The sequence below is a fragment of the Pongo abelii genome, chromosome 8 (assembly GCF_028885655.2).
Source record: "Pongo abelii isolate AG06213 chromosome 8, NHGRI_mPonAbe1-v2.0_pri, whole genome shotgun sequence".
NCBI lineage: Eukaryota > Metazoa > Chordata > Mammalia > Primates > Hominidae > Pongo > Pongo abelii.
In genome coordinates, this window is record NC_071993.2 from 12,088,833 (window position 1) to 12,115,425 (window position 26,593).

The 26,593-nt window shown below is 39.5% G+C and overlaps 1 protein-coding gene across 1 annotated transcript in view; it reads right to left on the bottom strand.

The window, feature by feature from the left end:
- Positions 1-26,593, bottom strand: part of UPF2 (UPF2 regulator of nonsense mediated mRNA decay) — a 123,096-nt gene that overhangs the window by 37,483 nt on the left and 59,020 nt on the right. Inside the window, exons 9-12 of the mRNA XM_024253821.3 lie at positions 21,780-21,888; positions 10,060-10,173; positions 6,412-6,528; positions 1,519-1,704 (exon numbers count right to left, since the gene is read on the bottom strand). Coding sequence (XP_024109589.1) covers positions 1,519-1,704; positions 6,412-6,528; positions 10,060-10,173; positions 21,780-21,888 — 526 coding nt within the window. The remainder of the gene's footprint in view (positions 1-1,518; positions 1,705-6,411; positions 6,529-10,059; positions 10,174-21,779; positions 21,889-26,593) is intronic.

Here is a 26,593-nt window from a genome sequence, read left to right on the forward strand (position 1 = left end):
GGATTACAGGTGTGCGCCAACACACTCGGCTAATTTTTGTATTTTTGGTAGAAATGAGGGTTTCGCCATGTTGGCCAGGCTAGTCTCAAATTCCCAGCCTCAAGTGATCTGCCCATCTCGGCCTCCCAAAGTGTTGGCTCATAGGCATGAGCCACTATGCCAGCTAATAATCTCACTTAAAAAATAAAATCATTAATTTCCAACAAATAAACAAACCCAAAGTCAACTGGCTAAAAGATCCCTTAAGGTGGAGGACACTGTATCAAGACTGACGCTGTACAACCTCAATTTCCTCATGTGTAAAACGGGGGATAACAAAAAAGTACTTACTTCCTAGTTTATGGTAAAGACTAGACAAGTTAAAAATACGTGAAGTACATAGAAAAGTGTCCGGCACATTATAAAAATGTTCGTGGCCAGGTGCAGTGGCTCACACCTGTAATCCCAACACTTTGGGAGGCTGAGGTGGGAGGAGGATTGCTTGAGCCCAGGAGTTCCAGACCAGCCTGTAGAACATAGCAAGACCCCATCTCCATGACATTAAATTGTTTTAAAAAGTTAGCAATTACTATTTCAAAGCCTCTACTATAACAAGATAATCAGCAGAGCTCTAAACCATAATCAAAGTCTTTCCATTTCTCTCCTTATATAAAATGGATACTATTAGCCAATTGCAAAGTAAGCCTTTCATCTCTACTCTCTATTATCATCCACAATTCATCTTTCAAACACTAAACATGACTCTGACATTTCCAATGAAGATGGTATGAGAACTCGTTTAACCATTCTATGCTTTTCAAACTTTTAGCCAATTCCAAAACTATTTGAAACAACTACTGCCTCTGACTGAGGAAGCTGGTTTCAATTTTCAAAACTGCAACATCATTCCTTATCACCTTCCATCCTAAAAAGAAAAAAATTCTACACTGTATTATATCTCAAGTTGTAGAGTTCACCAAGAAATGTTTTGTTCAATATATCTTACTTAAAAGCAAAGTTTCTAACATGGTAACTACAATTATTAAGATAATAGGTCAGTGATTCTTTACCTTCACTGAAAATTAACCCCTGTTGAGAATCTAAAGAAAGCTGCAGACCCTGTTTCCAGAAAAATACAAATAGCCAGAGACGTTCAAAATTATGAGATTTCAGAGGGATCATGGGCCTCTTAAAAAGTCTACTAAAGGTTAGGATCCTGTGTACTGATGCAAAATAATATTTAAGTACAAATTTATTATGGAATACCAGAGAGAAAGTAATAATTTCAAATATATACATAAAGTCAAAATTTACTAGAGTTACTATTTCAATTAAAACAAAAAGTTATCATAAAAGGAAAACAAAACCTATGTCCCAAATATTATATATCATCATAAGAATTCCTTCTTAGGGTGACTTACACAGAGCCGATTGTAAAGGAACTTGAGCTCTACCCCCACTTCTCCTAGACTCTACATAAGCTTAGCACTACCACAAATCTCACGTTAACTATTAACTACATGATTTCATAAGACTTACCTTCTCGGTGGTAACCTTAGAGAGATCTTTGTACAAAAGTTTCCGGACATATTCCTGGAGAGGAGGACGTTTCTTTTTCACGGTTTTTTCAGCTGGAGGAGGGTTGCAGTAGTAATATGCATTCTCTACCATTGTGACGTATCTCGCATCAAGATGCATTGCTTGCTTCTTTCTCATCATTTGCTCCTGAAATAAAAAGTCCAAATTAATCAAAACACTTTCCTCCTTCTAAGATTCCTTTACTCCTAACTAAACTTCTATTCTCAGTGATTTGCTATTTCAAAGTAATGGGTTAGAAAGGCAAAGAAAGGACCGGGCACTGTGGCTCACGCCCATAATCCCAGCACTTTGGGAGACTGAGATGGCAGGATCACTTGAGCCCAAGAGTTCAAGACTAGCTTGGGCAACATGATGAAACCTCATCTCTACAAAAGATACAAAAATTAGCCAGGTGCAGTGGCGCACACCTGTAGTCCCAGCTACTCGGGAGGTTGAGGTGTGTGGACAGCTTGAGCCCAGGAGGTGGAGGCTGCAGTAAGCCATGATTGGCACTGCACTCCAGCCTGGGCAAGAGCAAGACCCTATCTCTTAAAAAAACAAAACAAAAACACACAGAGAGGTGGGGGTGGCGACACAAAAACAATCAACGGGCATATCAAAGAGCATGTAAGCACACTAACTGTTATACTACTTATCATTTTTAGAACATACTAGCCCATGACTACTTAGCCTTAGGTTTCATCCAATAAAATACTAGAGAACTTTGCTACCAAGGGAACTTCTTTCATAACTTTGCCAAAAAACGTGAACTTTAAGGAATGCAAGGCTCGAATATACAAGTAAGTGACGATAAGGACTAAAAATATAAATAAAGGGCTGACTATAGCTATTCAAAGTACAACTAAGAATTCATTTCTCAAGGCTCCAATGTTGTATCAGATACCTGACATGTCTCTACAAAAAGCTAAAAGTCCCCAAGGTCTTATAATGTGTCTAGGGTTGCTCAGTATCAGCTCAGAAGAGGTAACTAACAAATACAGATCTAGTCACTCACCGTCTACTTCATGGTTTCTCAGCCTCAGCACTACTGACATTTTGAATTGGATAATTTGTTGTGGGGGATTATTCTGTGCCTTGTGGAATGTTTTACAGCCACTCTGGCCTCTACCCACTAGATGCCAGTTGAGAACCACTGACAAGCTGAAGATCTTTAAACAGCACACCTAATTCTTAAAACAGCATCATACCAAGCATTAAGATTACTGAATAATTAAGTCATTTTAAAAACATCTGCTGGGCGCAGGAGCTCAAGCCTATAATCCTAGCAACTCAGGAAGCTGAGGTGAGACAGTCCCTTGAGATCAGGAGTTTGACACTAGCCTGGGCAACAAAGTAAGACCCCATCTCTACATTAAAATAAAATAAAGTAAAATAAAATAAAATAAATAGCTGGGCACAGTAGTAGGTATCTGTAGTCCCAGCTACTCGGGAAGCTGAAGCAGGAGGATCACGTGAGCCCAGAAGCTCGAGGCTACAGTAAGCTATGATCATGTCACTGCACTCCAGCCTGGGTGATGGAGTGAGACCCCATCTCTAAAATAAAAAATAACAGAATAAAAGAAAAGTAAAGTAAAAAATTACCCAGGCAAGGTAGTGTGCACTGTCATCTCAGCTACTCAGGAAGCTGAGATGAGAGGACTGCTTGAGGACTGCCTGAACCCAGGAGTTCAAGGCCGCAGTGAGCTATGATCATGCCATTGCACTCCAGCCTGGAAGACAAGCTTAAGACCTTATCTCTTAAAAAAAAAAAAAAAAAAAAAGAAAGGAAGGAAACTAGCCAGGTGCACTGGCTCATGCCTGTAATCCCAACACTTTGGGAGGCCAAGACAAGAAGATCACTTGAGGCCGGGAGTTCGAGAGCAGTCCTAGCAACGTTGTGAGACCCTGTCTCTATAAAATAAAAAAATTATCCAGGCATAGTGGTGTGCATCCATAGTCCTGGCTACTCGGGAGGCTGACGTGGAAGGATCACTTGAGCCCGGGAGTTGGAGGCTGCAGTGAGCTATAATCACACCACTGCACTCCAGCCTGGGAAACAGTGGGAGACCCTGTCTCAAAGAAAAAAAAAAAAAAATTACTTGGTACTTATTAGTGTTATGCACTATGGCAGGTGCAGGAAACTCATCAGTGAACAGGACAGACATGATTCCTACTTTCAAGAAACTTAACAGTCTGGTGTCAGAAGACAGAATAAAATCAACAAATAAATCAACTACTATTCTTTTCAATAATAATTGCAACAATAGTATGAACAGTAAGTACTGAGATCCAAAACAGAGAACCTACTTTAGTTTGGGGTGGGTTAGGGAAGGTTTTTCTGAGAAAGTGACACTTAAACTAGGATCTGAAGGATAACAAAAGGCTGAAGAACCACAGGAAGAGCACGCATGCAGAGGCCCAAGGAGAAAGAAAGGCAGATGTGGCACGGAACAGAAGGCCAGTGTGTTCCTAGCAGGGAGCAGCAGAAAAGGGAAGAGGAGGTAGGGGCCAGGTAATAGAGAGCACTGCACACCAAGGTGAGAAGGCTGGGTTTAAGTGTGCAGAGGGAGCTCACTGAGGAGCTTCAAGCGGTGTTGTGGACTGGGGTGCTGGGTGGTGGTGGATTTCAACTTCTGTGTGTATGTCAGCTCGAGGAGGGCGGGGGCTGTATCCTTTCCACTGTCACATATGTAGCACCTAAAACAGTACCTGACAGACATGCAATTCATATTTAACGCATGAATAAATGAATTAATTTTTAAAAACATATTCACTCTTTCCTATGGACTGCTTTTCTATCTGCTCAAAATCATCATATACTAGAAGAAAATTTTGCTATTTATAAGTTCAACTGTGAGTATACCGAGTTTCGAAACTGTTTCTCTTGTCTCCTAGGATTTCTATAGTACACTGACTGTAGCTAAGCTCCTATACTGACGAATCTTTGTACTATAATTAGTGAATGCCTGTTAGATATTCAGTCTTCCAAACAGACAAGAAAACACTCCCATGTTTAAAAGAGCTAGAGATTTAACGACCACACCCTATAAGTTCTTTGGACAAAACAGAATGCATCATTTAACTTATCACTCATACACAGATAATCCAGCTTTTAATCTCAATTAGTCTCAACCTGTTAGCTGGCCTGCTTTAGAACCTTTTCCCCCTGATGTGCTTCAAACCAAACTCATCATCTGTTCCCTCCCCTTTATTCCCTCATGTCTGTGACTGGCACCATCATCTGCTCAGATGCCCATGGCAGAATTTTAGTCTTATCTTAGAGTACTTTCTGTTTCCTCATCCCTTATATCTCACCACCAAGTCTCCTCAGTTCTACCTCCTAAAAATTTTCATATAGCGAGTCAGAATTCTCCAGCTTCTCCCCAACCATCCATACCCCAATTCATTTCTTCATTGTTGTCCCCCTAGGTTTCTGAAACAGCCTTTTGACTGTTCTCTCTACTTCTGGTCTCAGCAGTTATCACCTCCATACTAATCTTTCTAAAAACGTGAATCTGATCATATCCACCCTATCTGCTTAATTAAAATCCTTCAACAGTTATTCACTGCCACCAGGAAAAAAACTCAAGCTCCTTAGCATGGCACTCTGGGCTACTTATAAGCTAGTGTGTGCCTACCCTCCTCTCCAGTTTTACCTGCAGCTGTTTTATTCAACTGGTTTCTCTTTTCTGCCTTTAAGACTCAGCTTAGGTCTCTAAAATAAAAACTGCTTTTTCCAAGAACCCTTTCCTGATATAGTAAATTAGGTGCCTCTTCTACCTACACCCAAAATACCCTAGGCTTATACATTTACCATAATGTATTTTTTTTTAATTTCCCATAATGTATTTCAATTCTCTATTTATTTGTCTGACTGTCCTATTAGGCTATAAACTACGTAAGGGCAGAAACTCTTCCAACTTTATATTCCAAGGGTCTAGCACAGAGTTCACACCCCATAAATACTATCAAGCCATTAGGGGAGACCTTTCCTACTCTCAGTCTGGTTTAAGTACCTTCTCCATGAGCCCACAGTATCCTCTGCAGCCCTCCATTACAGCACCTACGACACTGTATTAGAAGTACGTAGTTAACTCTCACCCATTAGAGGTGAACCACTTTGAAGATGATAATTATATTTCATTTCTTTTTATCATCCCTCCTATCCAGCTGTGTGAGTATTCATTCATTCACTCATTCATTCAAAACAGGGTCTCATTCTGTCGCCCAGGCTGGAGTGCAGTGGCGAGATCACGGCTCCTGCAGCCTTGATCTCCCAAGTTCCAAAGATCCTCCTGCCTCAGCCTTCTGAGTAGTTGGGACTACAAGAAAGCGCCACCACGCCTGGCTAGTTCTAAAATGTGTTTGTAGAGAGGTCTCACTGTGTTGCCGAGGCTGGTATTTTGTAAGTGCTGGGAATACAGGCGTGAGCCACTGCACCTGGCCTTAATTTTAAAATTTAATATATTTAAGCTTACATTTTGTGTAATTACATGACACATGAATAACAGTTTGAGATGCACCAAAACATTCATAACATAACAAAAACATTCATAAACATGGCTCTAACAAAACAGTATTGGGTGCCTGCTCATCTGCATCATTTGTTAAAAGTGTTACAGGTTGAACTTAATTACCCCTTGCAATACTGTGAACTCGCTGGTAGCCAAGTGAGAAAAATGTCTACAGCTCTCCAGGGATGGCAACTCATATGTATGGGATGTTCCAGTTTAGGTAGAAATATTTGTATTCATATGAAAGAATAAGATAACCGGCACTGGTCAATATTTTCATCCTCTGAAGCACAGGTAAATCAAGAACCTCTAGCTCTTACCAGCATCCTCAAGCCCTTACCAAAAGTACACTGGTCCTCAGGTGAGATTCTGGTGATCTGAAAAGAAACCGTCCACATGTCTCCAGCAGGGTGCATGCCATTTCAATATGGTGATGAGAGAAGTCTGACAGAAGCATCTGCAACAGGAAGAATGATGAAAACTACAAAGGCAACTCTTCAATCCTAGTAGAGAAGAAATTATCATACATCTAATGTGTGTAACAACTTGGAAAATGTAAAAAACAGAAGTGAGTCTACTTGGGTTCACTGCTGAGCATCTTTTGTGTTCTGCCATTAATTTTTATTGAAAAACTTCATTATATTTGACGTCTTTCACAGAAAGATATGTGGAAACGAATGTCAAAGCCCTTTCTATATTTATTATTAGATGTTTTGTATTTAAACACATGCCACATACACAGCAGACATTTTATCAATGCCTTTTGTCTTGGTCTATATATTTATTTTCCAAAATTCTCACTACAAAAGTATTATTTGCTCATTATATGAAATACAGATACAACACATCACTAGAACATTTTAGTATTTACCCTCCTAATCATTTACGCATATTTCTAAACTAAAACAGATTGAGACATTTGAGAACTTGGTTTCTATTGTATCATTTAATCACTTGGTTTTTCTGGCTTACTAGGAAAATTTTTTTGTGTCCTTTTTTGTCCTTCTATGGCATGATTTGCAAAGTATATAGTACTACATAATATGAACTAGATTAAAACTTACTTGATTCTTATCCATTACCCCAATTGCCTTCCATTTCTTGCTACAGGTGAAGTATCCCTTATCTGAAATGCCTGGGACCAGAAATGTTTCGGATTTCCAATTTTCTGAGATTGTGGAATACAGTATTAGCACATATACAATGAGATAGCCTGAGGATGGGACCCAAATCTATACACAAAATTCATTTATGTCTCATATAACCTTATAAACACAGCTTGAAAGTAATTTTATACAACACTTTATATATTTTATATGAAATAAAGTTTTGACTGTGTTTTGACTGTGACTTGTCACATGAAGTTAGGTGACATGTGTCATAATGGTACTCAAAAGTTTTGAATTTTGGAGGATTTCAAATTTTGGATTTTCAGATTAGGAATGCTCATCAACCTGTATTATAAAAATGGTGGGACACACATCATTGTAGAGAAATCTGTGGACATATTTATGATTATTTCCTTAAAATGAATTCCTGGGAAAGAAATTTCTGTGTCAAAAAAATGTATATTCTTCCTATATATTTTTAAGAATTAGTACAAAGAAATACACCAATACACTTAAACAATTCACAGCATATTCCTTTCAATTTCAGAACTCAGAACATTTTCATAATCCCTTCTATAATGCTATCTGGAATTTACCTAAATATACTTATCAGTATACTAGTTTCCAGAGATGCTCTAAGAAGGATTAGGAAACTTATCCTTTCAATATTTACAATACTTATTAGTATTTTATTTATTTATTTATTTATTTTATTATTTTTTTTTCTTTCTTTCTTTTTTTTTTTTTTTTTGAGACAGAGTCTCGCTGTTGCCCAGGCTGGAGTGCAGTGGCGCGATCTCGGCTCACTGCAGGCTCTGCCCCCTGGGGTTCACGCCATTCTCCTGCCTCAGCCTCCCGCGTAGCTGGACTACAGGCGCCCACCACCTCGCCCGGCTAATTTTTTGTATTTTTAGTAGATACGGGGTTTCACTGTGTTAGCCAGGATGGTCTCGATCTCCTGACCTCGTGATCCGCCCGCCTCGGCCTCTCAAAGTGCTGGGATTACAGGCGTGAGCCACCGCGCCCGGCCTGTTTATTTATTTTTGAGACGGAGGCTGGCTCTGTCGCCCAGGCTGGAGTGCAGTGGCGCGATCTCGGCTCACTGTAAGCTCCGCCTCCCGGGTTCACGCCATTCTCCTGCCTCGGCCTCCAGCTGGGACTACAGGCGCCTGCCACCACTCCCGGCTAATTTTTTGTATTTTTAGTAGAAACGGGGTTTCACCGTGTTAGCCAGGATGGTCTCGATCTCCTGACCTCATGATCTGCCTGCCTTGGCCTCCCAAAGTGCTGGGATTACAGGCGTGAGCCACTGCGCCCGGCCTCTATTAGTATTTTAAATACTCTAAGAAGTCACGCATTAAAAAAAAGCTGTTTAATTTTGTTTACCTCAGGATGTTCCAAATGTATTTGAATCCATGAGACCTATTTTGTGTGATATATCTATTAAGATCTCAAGGAAATCAAGTTGATGAAAAATTTGTTACAGAAAAAAACAACCTTAGTAATGGAATGGTCAATTTCAAATACAGAAGAATTATTCCATCTATTCTCCACCAGCTTTACCACATATAATTAATTACTGTTACTAATTAATTTCTACTTTAATTCTATTTGCACAAAAAACTTAATCTGAGTAATTTCAATCTTCTAAGACTTTATGACTGATTTTGGTAAATAATCCATAGGCATTTGAAAAGATTGTAAATTCTGCTGCTGTTGGATATAGTATAAATTAGATCACCATTGGTAACTGTGTTGTTCCAATTCTGTATATACTTACTTATTCTGTCTGCCTGTTGTTTCAGCTATTGAGAGGTGTTTTCAAGTCTCTCACTATGATTGTAAGATATTTATTGTTACTTGCCAATTTTTGCTTTACATATTTTGAAGCCATGTTATTGGTTGCATACTGATTCAGAAAGGTAATCTTTTCCTGTTAAAATAACCTTTTTATCATTACAAACCAGCCTTATTTCTTTTTTTTTGGAGACGGACTTTCACTCTTGTTACCCAGACTGGAGTGCAATGGTGTGATCTTGGCTCACCACAACCTCTGCCTCCTGGGTTCAAGTGATTCTCCTGCCTCAGCCTCCCGAGTAGCTGGGATTACAGGTACGTACCACCACACCTGGCTAATTTTGTATTTTTAGTAGAGACGCGGTTTCTCCATGTTGGTCAGGCTGGTCTCGAACTCCCAATCTCAAGTGATCCGCCTGTCTCAGCCTCCCAAAGTGCTGAGATTAAAGGCGTGAGCCACCATGCCCAGCCCTTTATTTCTAATAATACTTCATGCCTTTGTCAAAAGTGTTACAGGTTGAACTTAATTACCCCTTGTAATACTGTGAACTCACTGGTAGCCAACTGAGAAAAAATTTCTACAGCTCTCCAGGGATGGCAACTCATATGTATGGGATGTTCCAGTTTAGGTAGAAATGTTTGTATTCACATGACAGAGTAAGATAACTACCACCAGTCAATATTTTTAACCTCTATGATAATACAGAGAAACCAGCTTTCATTTTATTAATATTTCTATAGCATATTTTCCCCATCTTTTTATTTAATTTTTCTCATATTTAACGGTAACTCTGTTGTAGATAGCTCCTAGTAGTTGTTTCAATCAAGTTTTATATTTTTAAGGCTTTTACTTGACGTATTTCACCCTTTTTAGATTTCATGTAATTACTCGTAGAACTGCATAAGTATCTAAGATCTTACTACTTGTTTTGTATTTTGCACACCTGTTTAATGTAACTTTTTCTTCCTTTCTTGGTCTTCTTTTGGATTAATCAAATATTAAATTATTTCACTTTATCCACCATTTATAATTAAAACTTTAAAGTTTTCAATTAAAAACAATCAACTAATTCAGCACTAACCTTTAAACAATGTAGTGTGTCATTTTTGGTGAACATCTTAAACTTAGTTAGTTCTCCTATAAAACGAACAGTTTTATTCTTTGTTTCAATATTGATCTGGTCCTTTTTCCGTACCTAAAAATTAAGAGAGAAAAGATAATGCTTAATCAACATTTTGAATCTCTGTGATAAAAACTATTATTTTAATGCACTCTAATTCACTCCTCCAGATTTTTTTTTTTTTTTTTTTGAGATGGAGTTTCGCTCGTCACCCAGGCTGGAGTGCAATGGTGCAATCTCGGCTCACTGCAACCTCCACCTCCTGGGTTCAAGCAATTCTCCTGCTTCACCCTCCCCAGTAGCTGGGATTACAGGCACCCACCACCACACCCGGCTAATTTTTTGTATTTTTAGTAGAGATGGGATTTCATCATGTTGGCCAGGCTGGTCCCCAACTCCTGACTTCAGGTAATCCACCCACCTCGGCCTCTCAAAAAGTGCTGGGATTAGAGGCGTGAGCCACCGTGCCCAGCCCACTCCAGATATTTTTAATACATATGGGTAAAATTTCTTGCTATAGGCCGGGTGTGGTGGCTCACGCCTGTAATCCCAGCACTTTGGGAGGCCGAGGCGGGCGGATCACGAGGTCAGGAGTTCGAGACAGCCTGGCCAAGATGGCGAAACCCTGTCTCTACTAAAAATACAAAAATTAGCCAGGCATGGTGGCAGGCGCCTGTAATCCCAGCTACTTGGGAAGCTGAGGCAGGAGAATTGCTTAAACCCCGGAGGCGGAGGTTGCGATGAGCCAAGATCGTGCCACTGCACTCCAGCCTGGGTGACAAGAGCAAGACTCCATCTCAAAAGAAAAAAAAAAATTCTTGTTATATTCAAACTATTGTAAGTTAAAAAAAAATTGCTCTGTATAACACCAGTCCTAAGATGTGCTCTGCAAAACAGTTCCACGGTCAAGTAATTTGGAGAAAAAAATGAATTTTACCCGGCCTAAGGAGGCTCTTAAATAAGGAAAACTTTAAGTCAATGTTTTTCAAATTTATTTGGCAACACGAACCTCCTTTTTGAAATGTTAACTATTAGTTAACATCCCATTAAATTAATACTATACGGAACACACTTCAGGAAATGCTGCTTTAAAAATAAGAATGCCAAGTGCTCACCTAAGCAAAACTGGTATTAAGGCTGGCTAGTGCATCGTAATTATAAACTATGCTGCATTTTTATTATAAATACATTACAAGGAAAGAGCCAATATAATCACTGTTCTTTTTTATCACCAGTCATGGTTGTATGTCAAAGTTTAAGTCCTTTGCACATGTAAGTCCTCTAGTTAGGCACAAATTTCAAGAATTATCAGACGCAACAAAATCCTGCTGCAACAGTACAATGCAAACAGACACATCAAGAGAAATGTAATTGGATTTAACCTCAGAATTCCATTTTCATCGGAAAACCAAACCTACAGTCTAGAAAACTTTCATTTTAACACCAGTGACCATAATATGGTGCCCTGAATTAGTTTAGCGCTTTCTTTTCTTGTTTTCTGAGACAGTCTCACTCTGTCGCCCAGGCTGAAGTGCAGTGGCACAATCTCGGCTCACTGCGACCTCCACCTCCTGGGTTAAAGAGATTTCTGTGCCTCAGCCTCCCGGGTAGCTATGATTACAGGCATGTGCCATCACGCCCAGCCAAATTTTTGCATTTTTAGTAGAGATGGGGTTTCACAATGTTGCCCAGGCTGGTCTCAAACTCCTGGCCTCAAGTGATCCATCCGCCTACGCTTCCCCAAATGCTGGGATTACAGGCGTGAGCCACCACAATCGGCCTAGAACTTTTTTTTTTCTTTTTTTGAGACAGAGTCTCACACTGTTGCTCAGGCTGGAGTGCAATGGCACGATCTCAGATCACTGCAACCTCTCTGCCTCTTGGGTTCAAGTGATTCTCCTGCCTCAGCCTCCCGAGTACCCGGGATTACAGGCGCCTGCCACCACGCCCGGCTAATTTTTTGTATTTTTAGTAGAGACGGGGTTTCACTATGTTGGTCAGGCTGGTCTCGAACTCCTAACCTCGTGATCCGCCCGCCTCAGCCTCCAAAAGTGCTGGGATTATAGGCGTGAGACACTGCTCCCAGCCAGAACTTTTTTTTTAATGACATCATTTAAGCATACAAAATAGTTTTGCAATTAGAGACAAATACAAAATAGAATGTCTCATTTTCAATATTAAACAAAATGATACTGAATAAACTTGACTGCTTATTATTAGCCTTGTAATTTAGAAAGTACAGCCTTCATAAAGAAAGAAGCTTTCACAAATAAATGTTTCATATACATGCACATAAAAAACTTCTCTTATTAATTTACCTTATTCTCTGAGCTTCGAGGATTGATTGAGTGTGCACTGTGGACCAGTTTTGCTGGATTTCAATCCCAGCACTATTACTTACACTTACTGCCTGTTACTTAACCTTTGTCTCAATGGCCTTATCTGTAAATTGGATCTAATAGGGTTGTGAGTCTTAAATAAGATAATACTTGTAAAGCACATAAAACAGTGCTTTGGACCAGTAAGGGTTCACTAAATATTAGCTATCACTAATTTTATCCTTCATTGTATATTTGTATCTCTAATACAAGGGCATTAAATAAATGTTTGCTGAAAAATAACTGAAAAGCTAAAGCTTAATATACATATTGCAGTGACATGAAAGAGCAAAAGTTCTAGAGTTAGAATGTCTGTGCTCTTAAGATCACTTTATGGGATATATTATCTTGAGCAAGTCATATAAACTCCCTGAGCCTGTCTGCCCACTTGGTAAAGTAAGGATAATGATGATGATGGTAGTGACTACACATCACTTGGTACTAAGCAATTAATGTACAGGACAAAAGAAGATTATACAACTTTTAAAATGATGTTTAAGGAGTATTTTAATGACACGGTAAAATGCTTCTGAGAAATAACAGAAAATTATACATAAAATATAATTCATTCATGAAAAACTATAGAGAAAAAAAGATAAAAATAAAACTAAAAAACAAAAAACCACCAAAATGTTAAGAGTTTGCTACTAGTAATGAAACTGGGATTTTTCTTTCTTTTTTTTTTACTTTAAATGTTTTCTAAATTACACTGACCTTGTGTCTTTGTTTGGGAAAACACATAAGAAAGCACATCAAAAACTACACACTAAAACTGGCTAGGCATGGTGGCTCACACTTGTGATCTCAGCACTTTGAAAGGCCAAGGCGGGTGGATCACTTGAGGTCAGGAGTTTGAGACCAGCCTGGCCAACATGGTGAAACCCTGTCTCTACTAAAAATACAAAAATTAGCCGGGCATGGTGGCACGTGCCTGTAATCCCAGGTACTCGGGAGGCTGAGGCACAAGAATTGCTTGAACCTGGGAGGGGGAAGTTGCAGCGAGCTGAGATCATGCCACTGCACTAAAGCCCGGGCGACAGAGTGAGACTCGAACTCAAAAAATAAATAAATAAATAAATAACAAAAAACTATATACTAAAACTAAGTCTTTAGGGTCAGAAGGGTTGGGAAATACATATATATATGTATTTTTTAAATCTCCTTGGATGACGTTGGATGCATATCCTCTTCATCATCTGCTATGGAATATCACACCATTTTAAGCATTACTAAGCATTCTAGTTTTCAAAACATGTTAGCATCCTGTATCATCCACATCATATATTTACATTAATTCTAATTATTCTGAAATATTATAAAGGTTAAGGAGGTTAGATCTAATAAAAATGATAAAATTATACAATATTTAAATGAAGTGTTATAAATCAATGATCTCACTCCCTCATTTTCAGATGAGAAAACTGAAGGCTTTTTAAAAGGTTGTAACTTATAAAAATGGCTAACATTCTCACTCCTCATTCAACATTTTTCACTCTCATTTCTTTTTTTTTTTTTTTTGAGACAGAGTTTCGCTCTTGTTGCCGAGGCTGGAGTGCAATGGCACAATCTAGGCTCACCGCAAACTCCGCCTCCCGGGTTCAAGTGATTCTCCTGCCTCAGCCTCCCAAGTATCTGGGATTAAAGGCATGTGCCACCATGCCTGGCTAATTTTGTATTTTTAGTAGAGATGGGGTTTCTCCATGTTGGTCAGGCTGGCCGAACTCCTGACCTCAGGTGATCCACCCACCTCGGTCACCTGCTGGGATTACAGGCGTGAGCCACCACACCCGGTCTTCACTCTCATTTCTTAAAACCTTATGATCAAAAATATGTCAAAACACTTCTGGATGAATTCACAATGTAACATTTTCTATATATTTGTAGCTCAATAATGCCTCTTGTAAGATTTTACTTATATAATCAATCATCCATATCAAAAATGTGGCTTGCAACTCCGCTAAAGACAACTAAAATTTAGATTAATTGAATAACAAAGTTTGTATATACTAATTAAAACTCTTCAGGCTGGGCACAATGGCTCATGCCTATAATCCCAGCGCTTTGGGAGTCCAAGGCAGGCGGATTACTTAAGGTCAGGAGTTTGAGATCAGCCTGGCCAACATGGTAAAACCCCGTCTCTGCTAAAAATACAAAAATTGGCCAGGTATGGTGGCCTGTGCCTGTAGTCCCAGCTACTTGGGAGGCTGAGGCAGGAGAATCACTTGAACCCAGAAGGCTAAGGTTACAGTGAGCCAAGGTTGTGCCACTGTACTCCGGCCTGGATAACAGAGCAAGACTCCATCTCAAAAAAACAAAAATAAAACAAAACAAAAAAACACTCTTCAGATATGTCAACACACATGAACTGTAAGGATTTCCTAAGGCCTATCATTTACCACTTTCCTACAGAAAGAACCCTCTGTTCTAGTCAAGCTGGCCCCTCTAGAAAGGCCAAATAGATATTCACCCAAATAGAGATTTTCTATCCTCCATAATTTGCTCACTTTGTTTTACATGAAGTTTATTCATTCATCAAACTTTTCTGAAAACCTACTGTAGGCTAAACATAAAATCAGTACTGATTCTATAAATAAGTAAATTTGCCTTGGCATAAAACTCTTTTTTTTATTATTATTATACTTTAGGTTCTAGGGTGCATGTGCACAATGTGCAGGTTTGTTACATATGTATGCATGTGCCATGTTGGTGTGCTGCACCTGTTAACTCGTCATTTACATTAGGTATATCTCCTAATGCTATCCCTCTCCCCTCCCTCCACCCCATGACAGGCCCCGGTGTGTGATGTTCCCCTCCCTGTGTCCAAGTGTTCTCATTGTTCAATTCCCACCTATGAGTGAGAACATGCAGTGTTTGGTTTTCTGTCCTTGCGATAGTTTGCTCAGAATGATGGTTTCCAGCTTCATCCATGTCCCTACAAAGGACATGAACTCATCCTTTTTTATGGCTGCATAATATTCCATGGCATACATGTGCCACATTTTCTTAATCCAGTCTATCACTGATGGGCATTTGGGTTGGTTCCAAGTCTTTGCTTTTGTGAATAGTGCCACAATAAGCATACGTGTGTGTATGTCTTTATAGCAGCATGATTTATAATCCTTTGGGTATATACCCAGTAATGGGATGGCTTGGTCAAATGGTATTTCTAGTTCTAGATCCTTGAGGAATCGCCACACTGTCTTCCACAATGGTTGAACTAGTTTACAGTCCCACCAACAGTGTAAAAGTGTTCCTATTTCTCCACATCCTCTCCAGCACCTGTTGTTTCCTGACTTTTTAATGATCGCCATTCTAACTGGTGTGAGATGGTATCTCATTGTGGTTTTGATTTGCATTTCTCTGATGGCCAGTGATGATGAGCATTTTTTCATGTGTCTGTTGGCTGCATAAATGTCTTCTTTTGAGAAGTGGCTGTTCATATCCTTTGCCCACTTTTTGATGGGGTTGTTTGATTTTTTCTTGTAAATTTGTTTAAGTTCTTTGTAGATTCTGGATATTAGCCCTTTGTTAGATGGGTAGATTGTAAAAATTTTCTCCCATTCTGTAGGTTGCCTATTCACTGTGATGGTAGTTTCTTTTGCTGTGCAGAAGCTCTTTAGTTTAATTAGATCCCATTTGTCAATTTTGGCTTTTGTTGCCATTGCTTTTGGTGTTTTAGACATGAAGTCCTTGCCCATGCCTATGTCCTGAATGGTAATGCCTAGGTTTTCTTCTAGGGTTTTTATGGTTTTAGGTCTAACATTTAAGTCTCTAATCCATCTTGAATTAATTTTTGTATAAGGGGTAAGGAAGGGATCCAGTTTCAGCTTTCTACATATGGCTAACCAGTTTTCCCAGCACTATTTATTAAATAGGGAATCCTTTCCCCATTTCTTGTTTTTGTCAGGTTTGTCAAAGATCAGATGATTGTAGATGTGTGGTATTATTTCTGAGGGCTCTGTTCTGTTCCATTGGTCTATATCTCTGTTTTGGTACTAGTACCATGCTGTTTTGGTTACTGTAGCCTTGTAGTACAGTTTGAAGTCAGGTTGCATGATGCCTCCAACTTTGTTCTTTTTGCTTAGGATTGTCTTGGCAACGCGGGCTCTTTTTTGGTTCCATATGAACTTTCAAGTAGTTTTTTCCAATTCTGTGAAGAAAGTCATTGGTAGTTTGATGGGGATGGCATTGAATCTATAAATTGCCTTGGGCAGTATGGCCATTTTCATGATATTGATTCTTCCTATCCATGAGCATGGAATGTTCTTCCATTTGTTTGTGTCCTCTTTTATTTTGTTGAGCAGTGGTTTGTAGTTCTCCTTGAAGAGGTTCTTCACATCCCTTGTAAGTTGGATTCCTGGGTATTTTATTCTCTTTGAAGCAATTGTGAATGGGAGTTAACTCATGATTTGGCTCTCTGTTTGTTATTGGTGTATAGGAATGCTTGTGATTTCTGCACAGATTTTGTATGCTGAGACTTTGCTAAGTTGCTTATCAGCTTAAGGAGATTTTGGGCTGAGACGATGGGGTTTTCTAAATATACAATCATGTCATCTGCAAACAGGGACAATTTGACTTCCTCTTTTTCTAATTGAATACCCTTTATTTCTTTCTCCTGCCTGACTGCCCCGGCCAGAACTTCCAACACTATGCTGAATAGGAGTGGTAAGAGAGGGCATCCCTGTCTTGTGCCAGTTTTCAAAGGGAATGCTTCCAGTTTTTGCCATTCAGTATGATATTGGCTGTGGGTTTATCATAGATAGCTCTTACTATTTTGAGATACGTCCCATGAATACCTAATTTATTGAGAGTTTTCAGCATGAAGGGCTGTTGAATTTTGTCAAAGGCCTTTTCTGCATCTATTGAGATAATCATGTGGTTTTTGTCTTTGGTTCTGTTTATATGATGGATTACGTTTATTGATTTGCATATGTTGAACCAGCCTTGCATCCCAGGGATGAAGCCCACTTGATCATGGCAGATAAGCTTTTTGATGTGCTGCTGGATTTAAAGAGTTTTTAAACTCTTTAAAAACTTTTGTGAACCAGTGATCTCCAAAGTAGAGTGCATAAGACTATTTACCTACTTGGAGTAGGGAGGGGAAACTGAAAATTCTATTTACATGTTTTATCTCACACATTTCTATTTGTTTTTGTATGGTTTATAATGCACAAAAATATTTGGTACAACTGCCAAGGTATATAATTTTGAAATAAATATACCTATAGTGGGGGTATGTAGTCAACTTATTTTAACAAATAAAACTTAATCAAAAAGTTGGAAGATGATTAATTTTTTAAATGTCAATGACTGTAATTTGCTTAGGTTAAATAAAAGTTGTCTCCCCAGTCAGGCGTGTTGGCATGCGCCTGTAGTCCTAGTTACTTGGGAGGCTGAAATAGGAGGATTGCGTGAGTCCAGAAGTTTGAGGCTGCAGTGAGCTATAATCATGCCACTGCACTCCACCTTGGGTGACAGAGTAAGATACCATCTCTTAAAACAAAACAAAAACAAAAAGCTGTCTCCTTCATCACTAAAGAAGTAGGCCGCACTGAAACTTTAGAGAACACAGAAAATTAGAACGGAAAAGAATTCCTCATGTTCCCACCATCCAAAGATTGCCATGTTAACATACTGATACGTAATTGTTTTCTCTTTTCTACTTTCTAAGCATTTTAAGTGTACGTTTATTATATGTAAGATTTTATATCTCGCTTTTGAAAAAAAGCACTTTCTGATATAAAAACTTTGTTGCTGTTGTTGTTGTTTTTTGAGATGGAGTTTCACTCTTGTTGCCCAGACTGGGGTGCAGTGGCGCAATCTCAGCTCACCGCAACCTCCGTCTCCCGGGTTCAAGTGATTCTCCTGCCTCAGCCTCCTGAGTAGCTGGGATTACAGGCATGTGCCACCACGCCCGGCTAATTTTGTATTTTTTTTTTTTTTTTTTTTTTTTAGGGAGACGGAGTTTCTCCATGTTGGTCAGGCTGGTCTCGAACTCCTGACCTCAGGTGATCCACCCGCATTGGCCTCCCAAAATGCTGGGATTACAGGTGTGGGCCACCGCGCCCCGCCCTAAAAACGTTTTTGTAAACATCAATTCTAATGGCTCTCCATCATTTCAGCATTGTGATTAGATGGCCATTTTATTAATCCACTGTTGGGCTTTCAGATGATCAGTTTTCCCTATTAGAGTCATACTGTGAATCACGCTTTTCTGGTACATAGATTTGTTTACTTAGGACATGTCCTCATAGCTGTCCAATGTGTGAATGCCTCTAGGGCTCTTGAAATCTAGTGCCAAACAGCTTCACCTGAAGTATTCCCACCTGAAGTATCTGAGAATGTTGGTTTCTCATTTCTATTACCTTTTCTAATCGTCAGTTAAATTAGCAAACCCATTGTTTCAACTAGAATTTCGTTAACTGCCAGTGACATTTCATACGGCTTTGTTAACCTGCTTTATTTCTCAGCTGAGGTTCTTAGGGGGAAAAACATACCAGACTGCAGAAATATACTGGATCTAGGTAGAAGACAGAGACAGGAAAAGCTTGTTAAAAATCTACTATCATAACTCCAGGTATGGAAAATGAAAGACAGTAGCAGGAGGTATGAAGAGGAGATGCTAGATTTTAGCTGTTTTAGAAGACAGCAACAAATGAATTTAGTAAACAATGGCTCCTAAATGTCTAGGTGCAAAAGTAGAGGTATTTATCTCAGTAGTTGGATAAAATGCATTGTAAATTTACATGGGAAATACAGAAGCAGATTCAAGGAAGTAAAAGACATTTTTAAGAAGAAAATAATGAATTTGGTTTGGGGACTAATTTAGCTCAAAGTACATGAAAACTTTCTAAGTATCATAAGAGAGATTCTGGCAAGATATGTATATTTGGGGTTGTTGAGAAATGATGTGAATTAAAGGCCAGGTAAATGCATCCCATTAAAAAGGAGGCTGAAGGAAGAAAGCTGAGCCAATCCCAACAAAGAAACTCAGCTAGGAAAAAAGGTGGAGGACATTAAGAATAGTAACACAAGTAAGAACCAGGAGACAATGGTGGCATAGAAGGTATAATTATTATTAAAATAATATTTATGTACAGATGCTATGTGAGGAGCTACATGTGCATTATTTCATTTAATCCTTAAGAACAATCCTATTTTAAAAGATGCAATTATTAACCCCACTTGGTAGACATGGAAACCAAGGTTTAGAACACTTGAGTAAGTTGGCTAAAGTTACGATGCTAGCATGTGGTGGAGCCAGAGGCAGGCTTCCTAAAAAACCAGAGTCCGGCAGTTTTGAGTCTGCAGAGACACCAACAGGCAACTGGAAAAACACTGGTGGTCTCTGCCAGGGTGCTGCTATGATGGCGAATCAAAGAATAAATGTCAGGAGAAACAGAGACAAGTATACTGTAAAATATTTCAATAAGAAGGAAATGAAATAGTTGCGGCGGGGGGAGGGGCAGGGGATGCTCAGAAAAGGTGTTTGTTGCTGTCACTTTGATTTAAGGATGTTGAGTGGTGAACGTGTTTCTGCCTAATAGAAAATCGTTGGCAAAGTCTATAGATCCTGGAGGAAGCAGAAGGTGATCAAGTATGTAGAGTGCTCTTTCTTCTCTCCTCCGAGAGCCCTGGGTCCCAAAGTATGCTCCTGGAGTTCTGATATTCTTCCTTGTAATGAAGCATTGCAACAGTACAATAAAAATGCCAATTCCCCAGCTCTCACCCCCATTTTCAAATGAGAGAGTACATATAGACAGAATTTTCTTAATTTAAGTTTTTCACCAAAAGCGCTAATTATGCTTGGTCCAGTAACTTGTGTTTTAATTTGGGGATTGGCTGAGGGGTATAGGCATATAACCAATATAATAACTCATACTGTCCACTAGTAAAACAGTTCCTTCTTTGTACAATGGGATTAAACATATCAACAAGAATATCACAGCTTCTGCTACATCTGTCTCTGAACTAGCAGCATTTATCAAAGTGTGTTCTTTGAGGGGTTCCATATTCATGCCCCTCCAGGAGATTCACAGAGCACATTACCATATTAACGCTTTGAGAATTCTTACAACAAAACAAAACAAAACCATTTAACTTTATTGAGTTCAGTGTTTCCAACCTCTAAACACAGAAACCTTCCCTTAGGTACTACTACCTATGAAAATCTGAAAAACACTTTAGCAAAAGTTGGCCCAGAAAAATCTTAACCACAAATCTCTTAATAACAAGAAGTGCTTACAGACCATTCTCCTCTGCAAGAGACTCTCTCCTTCCTTCGCACTCAAAGCACCCACTCTCCAATAATTCACTTGGCAATTCAGCAGGCAATTCCTTACAGCTATTATATTTAAGGATTAATTTTTATTTAAACCTTATGTCCTCAACTACATTGTGAGTTCCTGACCTCGGAATTGTGTCTGTTCTTCAGAGAGCTTAGCAATACTACTGACTGGTGCATAGTGAGTGAGAGAAAGCACGTGCGGACATTTCCCGTTTTTATTTGCATTCTGAGCAACTTATGATAAAGTGAAGTTTTGTAAACACCACATTTCCATTGGCTAACAATTGAATTTCATGTTTTTTCACAGTCTAACAATGTCCACTTTCAGTCACCTCTGGCGGTATCATTTCCCCACTATCAAGCCTGTATTTGCAGCAGAAGCACCTCCGTGAAATAACTGGGTAACATGGGTTGGGAGAACTACTAACACATAGTTTGTTCATACTTCTAGGGTTAGAGAGGAAGGGAAGCCATGTGGTAACAGGCCCCTGTTATTTCCCAGGGTGATCTTTAAAAAGCTCACCACGATCCAAGGTAAAATTTCTTAAGGCAAAATCAAAGAAACACAGGCTATGGCAGCACTTGCTAGTATCAGAGTATTGATGGAAACTTGCAGACGCCACACATTTGGACCCAAGCACCTAAAGAAGCATATCCTATGCGGCACCACACCCTGACTCATGGCAGCCAATGATGTTTCTTTTAGAAACACCAGTTAAGGCTCTGGCTGTCTTGACCTTGGAGAATCATTTCTACCTTAGATAAGCAAAAAGTGCTGTTCCTGCAATGGGGGAACAAGGTAGCAGCAACGGCTCACCTCCCAACCGGAATATCACTGATCAATTTCAAGCTTCGTTAAGTAAATCACATTTCAAAAATTTAGAATGCCGTAAATTCTAAACTGTTATACCACTATCAAATTTCAAGAATATGCTTACCAACAATTACATTCTTAAAGAATCCTCACTCAATGTATAAGAATATATATATTACAAAATAAATGCTTAAATACATACATGAAATCTGAAATCCCCCCTCAGCATGGAACAAAGATCCTCTGCTACATCAGACATGCAGGGATGCAATGTAGCAACCAATCTTGCATAAAATGGTAGCAAATCCAACCTGCAAAAGTTATATGTGATATGTGTCAAAGGAAAGACATATCAAAAATAATTCATTTTAAAATTTAAACTTTTCAGATGTATTCACACATTAAATGATCTTAAAACTCATAATCATACAGACATGCCTATTTATTGCCATCATAAAGAAGTGTTTGAAAATTCAATGAGCCTTCTAAAATTTTATTAATATTCTGGCATTTTCCATTCCGTGAATTTACCGCACATCTGTAATTTTCTTATGTAATTTTGATGAAATATGAAACACCACGCACAAAAAAACAGTATGTTTTGACACGACTTAAATTTTTAATCACATAATCACTGAGTAACTGCATATTTACAAATCTCAAGGTAACTTCTTTAGTGCAAGACAAAATCCTTTAAAGCCATTTCCTTCATTTATCTCAGGGCAAGTTATTTGGAAACCTCAAGGTCTAAAGCAAAACGGTAATCAATAGGCTGGGCGTGGTAGCTCACGCCTGTAATCCCAGCACTTTGGGAGGCCGAGGCAGGCAGATCATGAGGTAAAGAGATCAAGACTATCCTGGCTAACATGGTGAAACCCCGTCTCTACTAAAAATAAAAAAATTAGCCAGGTATGGTGGCATGCGCCTGTAGTCACAGCTACTCGGGAGGCTGAGGCAGGAGAATTGCTTGAACCCAGGAGGCGGAAGTTGCAGTGAGCCCAGATCACGCCACTGCACTCCAGCCTGGGTGACAAAGCAAGACTCCATCAAATAAATAAATGAATGAATGAATGGTACTCAATAACTGAAAAAACCTCTACAAAGGCAAAACAATACTACAAAATCTAAATACTAATTTATGGATTTCACTCATTACAGAACCCACTCAGATCTTCATTCAGGATCTTAATTTGGACAGTAAATGGCAAATATGTGGCACTCACACTGCCACCCTCTTCCATTGTCAGAGCACTCTTTCCCATTACACAGGAATGATGCTCCAGAATCCTGCTTAGCACAACACTCCAGGTGGCCACTACTAGCTGGAATCAACACACAAGCTAAAATTTATTTTCCATTCCTGCCATAGATGTTATTTTGTAAAACCTGATTAATCAATGATTCAACACTCAGCAGATCAGACTCTGAAGATGAGAAGTAATGAGCAACTGATAAAAGCAGCTGAACCGACAGCAGCAAATAATGGAGCTGACAGTGAGAGAGGAAGCTAAGAACTATAAAATTACAAGAGCTTAAAAATTATGACAGCTTGAAGCCAATTAGAACAGAAACAAATAATCATACAAGTCTTAATTATCGCTGAGTGGAGGCCGGGCACGGTGGCTCACGTCTGTAATTCCAGCACTTTGGGAGGCTTAGGCAGGCAGATCACCTGAGGCCAGGAGTTTGAAATCAGCCTGGCCAATATGGTGAAACCCCATCTCTACTAAAAATATAAAAATTAGCCGAGCGTGGTGGCAGGTGCCTGTAATCCCAGCTACTCGGGAGACTGAGGCAGGAGAATCACTTGAACCCAGGAGGCAGAGGTTGCAGTGAGCCAAGATCGCACCACTGCAATCCAGCCTGCGCAACAAGAGCGAAACTCCATCTCGAAAAAAGATTATTGCTGAGTACATCACTGTACCATACAATAATATATGAAAATGTTTGATCATCAGGAAAAAAACCGCATAATTCGATCTGGAAAGCTCCTCAGATGGATACATTAACCCTTAGCTAAAGGGACACAGTGAAAAAAGAAGGATGGAAATAAATTTGAAAGGTATGGTTAGGCTGGGCATGGTGGCCAGTAATCCCAGCACTTTGGCAGGCTGAGGCAGGTGGATCACCTGAGGTCAGGAGTTCAAGACCAGCCTGGCCAACATGGTGAAACCCCCATCACTACTAAAAATACAAAATTTAGCTGGGTGCGGTGGCACCTGCCTGTAATCCCAGCTACTCTGGCCTGGGAGGTGGAGGTTGCGGTGAGCCAAGTCCATGCCACCGCACTCCAGTCTGAGCCACAGAGCGAGACTTTGTCTCAAAAAGATTTTTTTAAAAATTGAAATAAAGAAGAAAAGTATGCTTAAAGGGAGGAAACTGGCTAAATACATACCTAAAAGCCTCAAAAACATGGTACTCCTCAAAAACTTGGGCTACTATAATTTCTAAGCAAGTTAGTTTTTACTAATGTGCTGGGCCCTGTCCTAGGCCTCTTACATATATAACTCAACTTGTTAAACCTAATAACCACTCTATAAGGTGGATATTACACTCACCATTGCAGCAATAAGGGAACAGATGCTGAGAGAAGTCGGCAATATGATAGCTTTGTAGTAATACCGCAATTTTTTTTTTAAATAAATCATATCTTTCTTTAAAGAATCAGCGAAAACTACAATCCATTATATAAAAACATTTAATGATAAAATTTAAATGTTGATTTAAAATATTTTAAGGTTTTATCAATTAAAGTCTAAGTTGCTGTCACATGGAAAATGCACATAAGTAGGTCCCACCACTCTCTAAACATATTACAAAAATAAGCTGTTCTTGTAAGGTACTCTTTTTTTTTCTGAGTCGGAGTCTCGCTCTGTCGCCCAGGCTGGAGTAGAGTGCAGTGGTGCAATCTCAGCTCACTGCAACCTCCGCCTCCCGGGTTCAAGCGATTCTTCTGCCTCAGCCTCCCAAGTAGCTGGGATTACAGGCGAGCACCACTGTGCCCGGCTAATTTTTGTATTTTTAGCAGAGACAGGGTTTCGCCATATTGGCCAGGCTGGTCTCGAACTCCTGACCTTGCGATCCATCCGCCTTGGCCTCCAAAAGTGCTGGGATTACAGGCACGCACCACTGCGCCCAGCCCCTATAAGTTACACTTATAAACATGTAATAATTTCCCTACTGTTCCTAGTGTTAAAAATAAAAAAAAAAAGGCCTGGAGCAAATGAACATTTAATGTTCTTACATAATAGATTAATTTACCTTAATATTAAATTTACAAATTTTAGTTAGAATATTAGGTTCTTCATTCATTTTCCACATCCATTTCAACAAATAAAGTATTCTTTTTCAGCTCATGATCAATTATCAAATTCAAATATAGGATTTAAATCTATGCGGAGGTTCTTTTGCTGCCATTGCCACAATTTCGGGTCAGAAAAGTACAGGTACAAGAGCAAAGGTAACAAGATGGCAAAGCAACGCACTGGGAGTGAGGAGGCCCAGGTAAAAACCTTACAGCAGCAAACAGCATCTCCATGACCTCAGGGACTGATCCACCCTTTTCTCCCATACCTCCCAGCTTGCCTGCACCAGGCCCATTGGCTCCTCACTGATGCTCTGACTCAGGGCCTCTGCAATGGTCCTTGCCTTGGGCTGGAATATGCTTTCCCTAAACATCCATATATTTACTCCCTCCCTAAAGGGAGTCCCAGTCTCTATGTTTTGACCCGTTCCGAATACTCCAAGGAAACTGCACCTAACCCATCATACCCCTCCCAAAGCATTTTGTTTTTTTTTGAGACAGAGTTTCACTCTTGTTGCCCAGGCTGGAGTGCAATGGCGCCATCTTGGATCACCACAACCTCTGCCTCCCAAGCAATTCTACTGCCTCAGCCTCCCAAGTACCTGGGATTACAGGCATGCACCACCATACCCATTTAATTTTGTATCTTTAGTAGAGATGGGGTTTCTCCATGTTGGTCAGGCTGGTCTTGAACTCCCGACCTCAGGCGATCCACCCCCCTCAGCCTCCCAAAATGCTGAAATTATAGGCATGAGCCACTGTGCCCAGCCCTACCTGCACTACTTTTAAAAATGGAATTTACCACTTAACATAGTAAATAATTGATTTGTTATGGTTAACTCATTTGTTACTCCTCCCCACCAAAATTGTTCAGTTCCGTGGCAGACAGTTCACCAGCACTCAAACAGTGCCTGGAACATAGGCAGGTGCTCAATATATACATTTGTTAGATAAATGAATATCTCTGGTAACTCACTCTTAAGTACACTGTTAGCATTTAGTCTAAGACATTCTTCCCCATATTAAGGAAGTAGCATCTTATTGTTGTAATAACATTACATTTTATCAAGCAAAAGCTAATTTATCAAATATCTTTTAGCAGTTAATGGGACATTCACATAGTTACTTACTCTCCTACTGATGTTATATATATTAATAGATTTCCTATGTTAGAGTATCCTTCCATTCCTAAGATCAATCTTCTTTGGTCATGCTGGATTCTTATTTACTTATTTTTTTTTTTTAGATGGAGTCTCGCTCTGCTGCCCAGGCTGGAGTGCAGTGGCATGATCTCGGCTCACTGCAAGTTCCACCTCCTGGGGTCATGCCATTCTCCTGGGTTCACACCATTCTCCTGTCTCAGCCTCCTGAGTAGCTGGGACTACCAGTGCGTGCCATCACGCCTGGCTAATTTTTTTGTATTTTTAGTAGAGACGGGGTTTCATCATGTTAGCCAGGATGGTCTCGATCTCCTGAACTCGTGATCCGCCTGCTTCGGCCTCCCAAAGTGCTGGGATTACATGCATGAGCCACTGTGCCCGGCCTTGGATTCTTATTTTTAATATACTATGTATTAAATATGATTTGCTAGTGTTTTACTCGGAATTTTTTTATTGACATTCAAAAGTGAGATTGGTCAATGCTTGTGATTTTCTTGCTCCTTCTTCTTAGAATTTTTAATGTATGAAATAACAAGTTTCCTATGCTCGGGA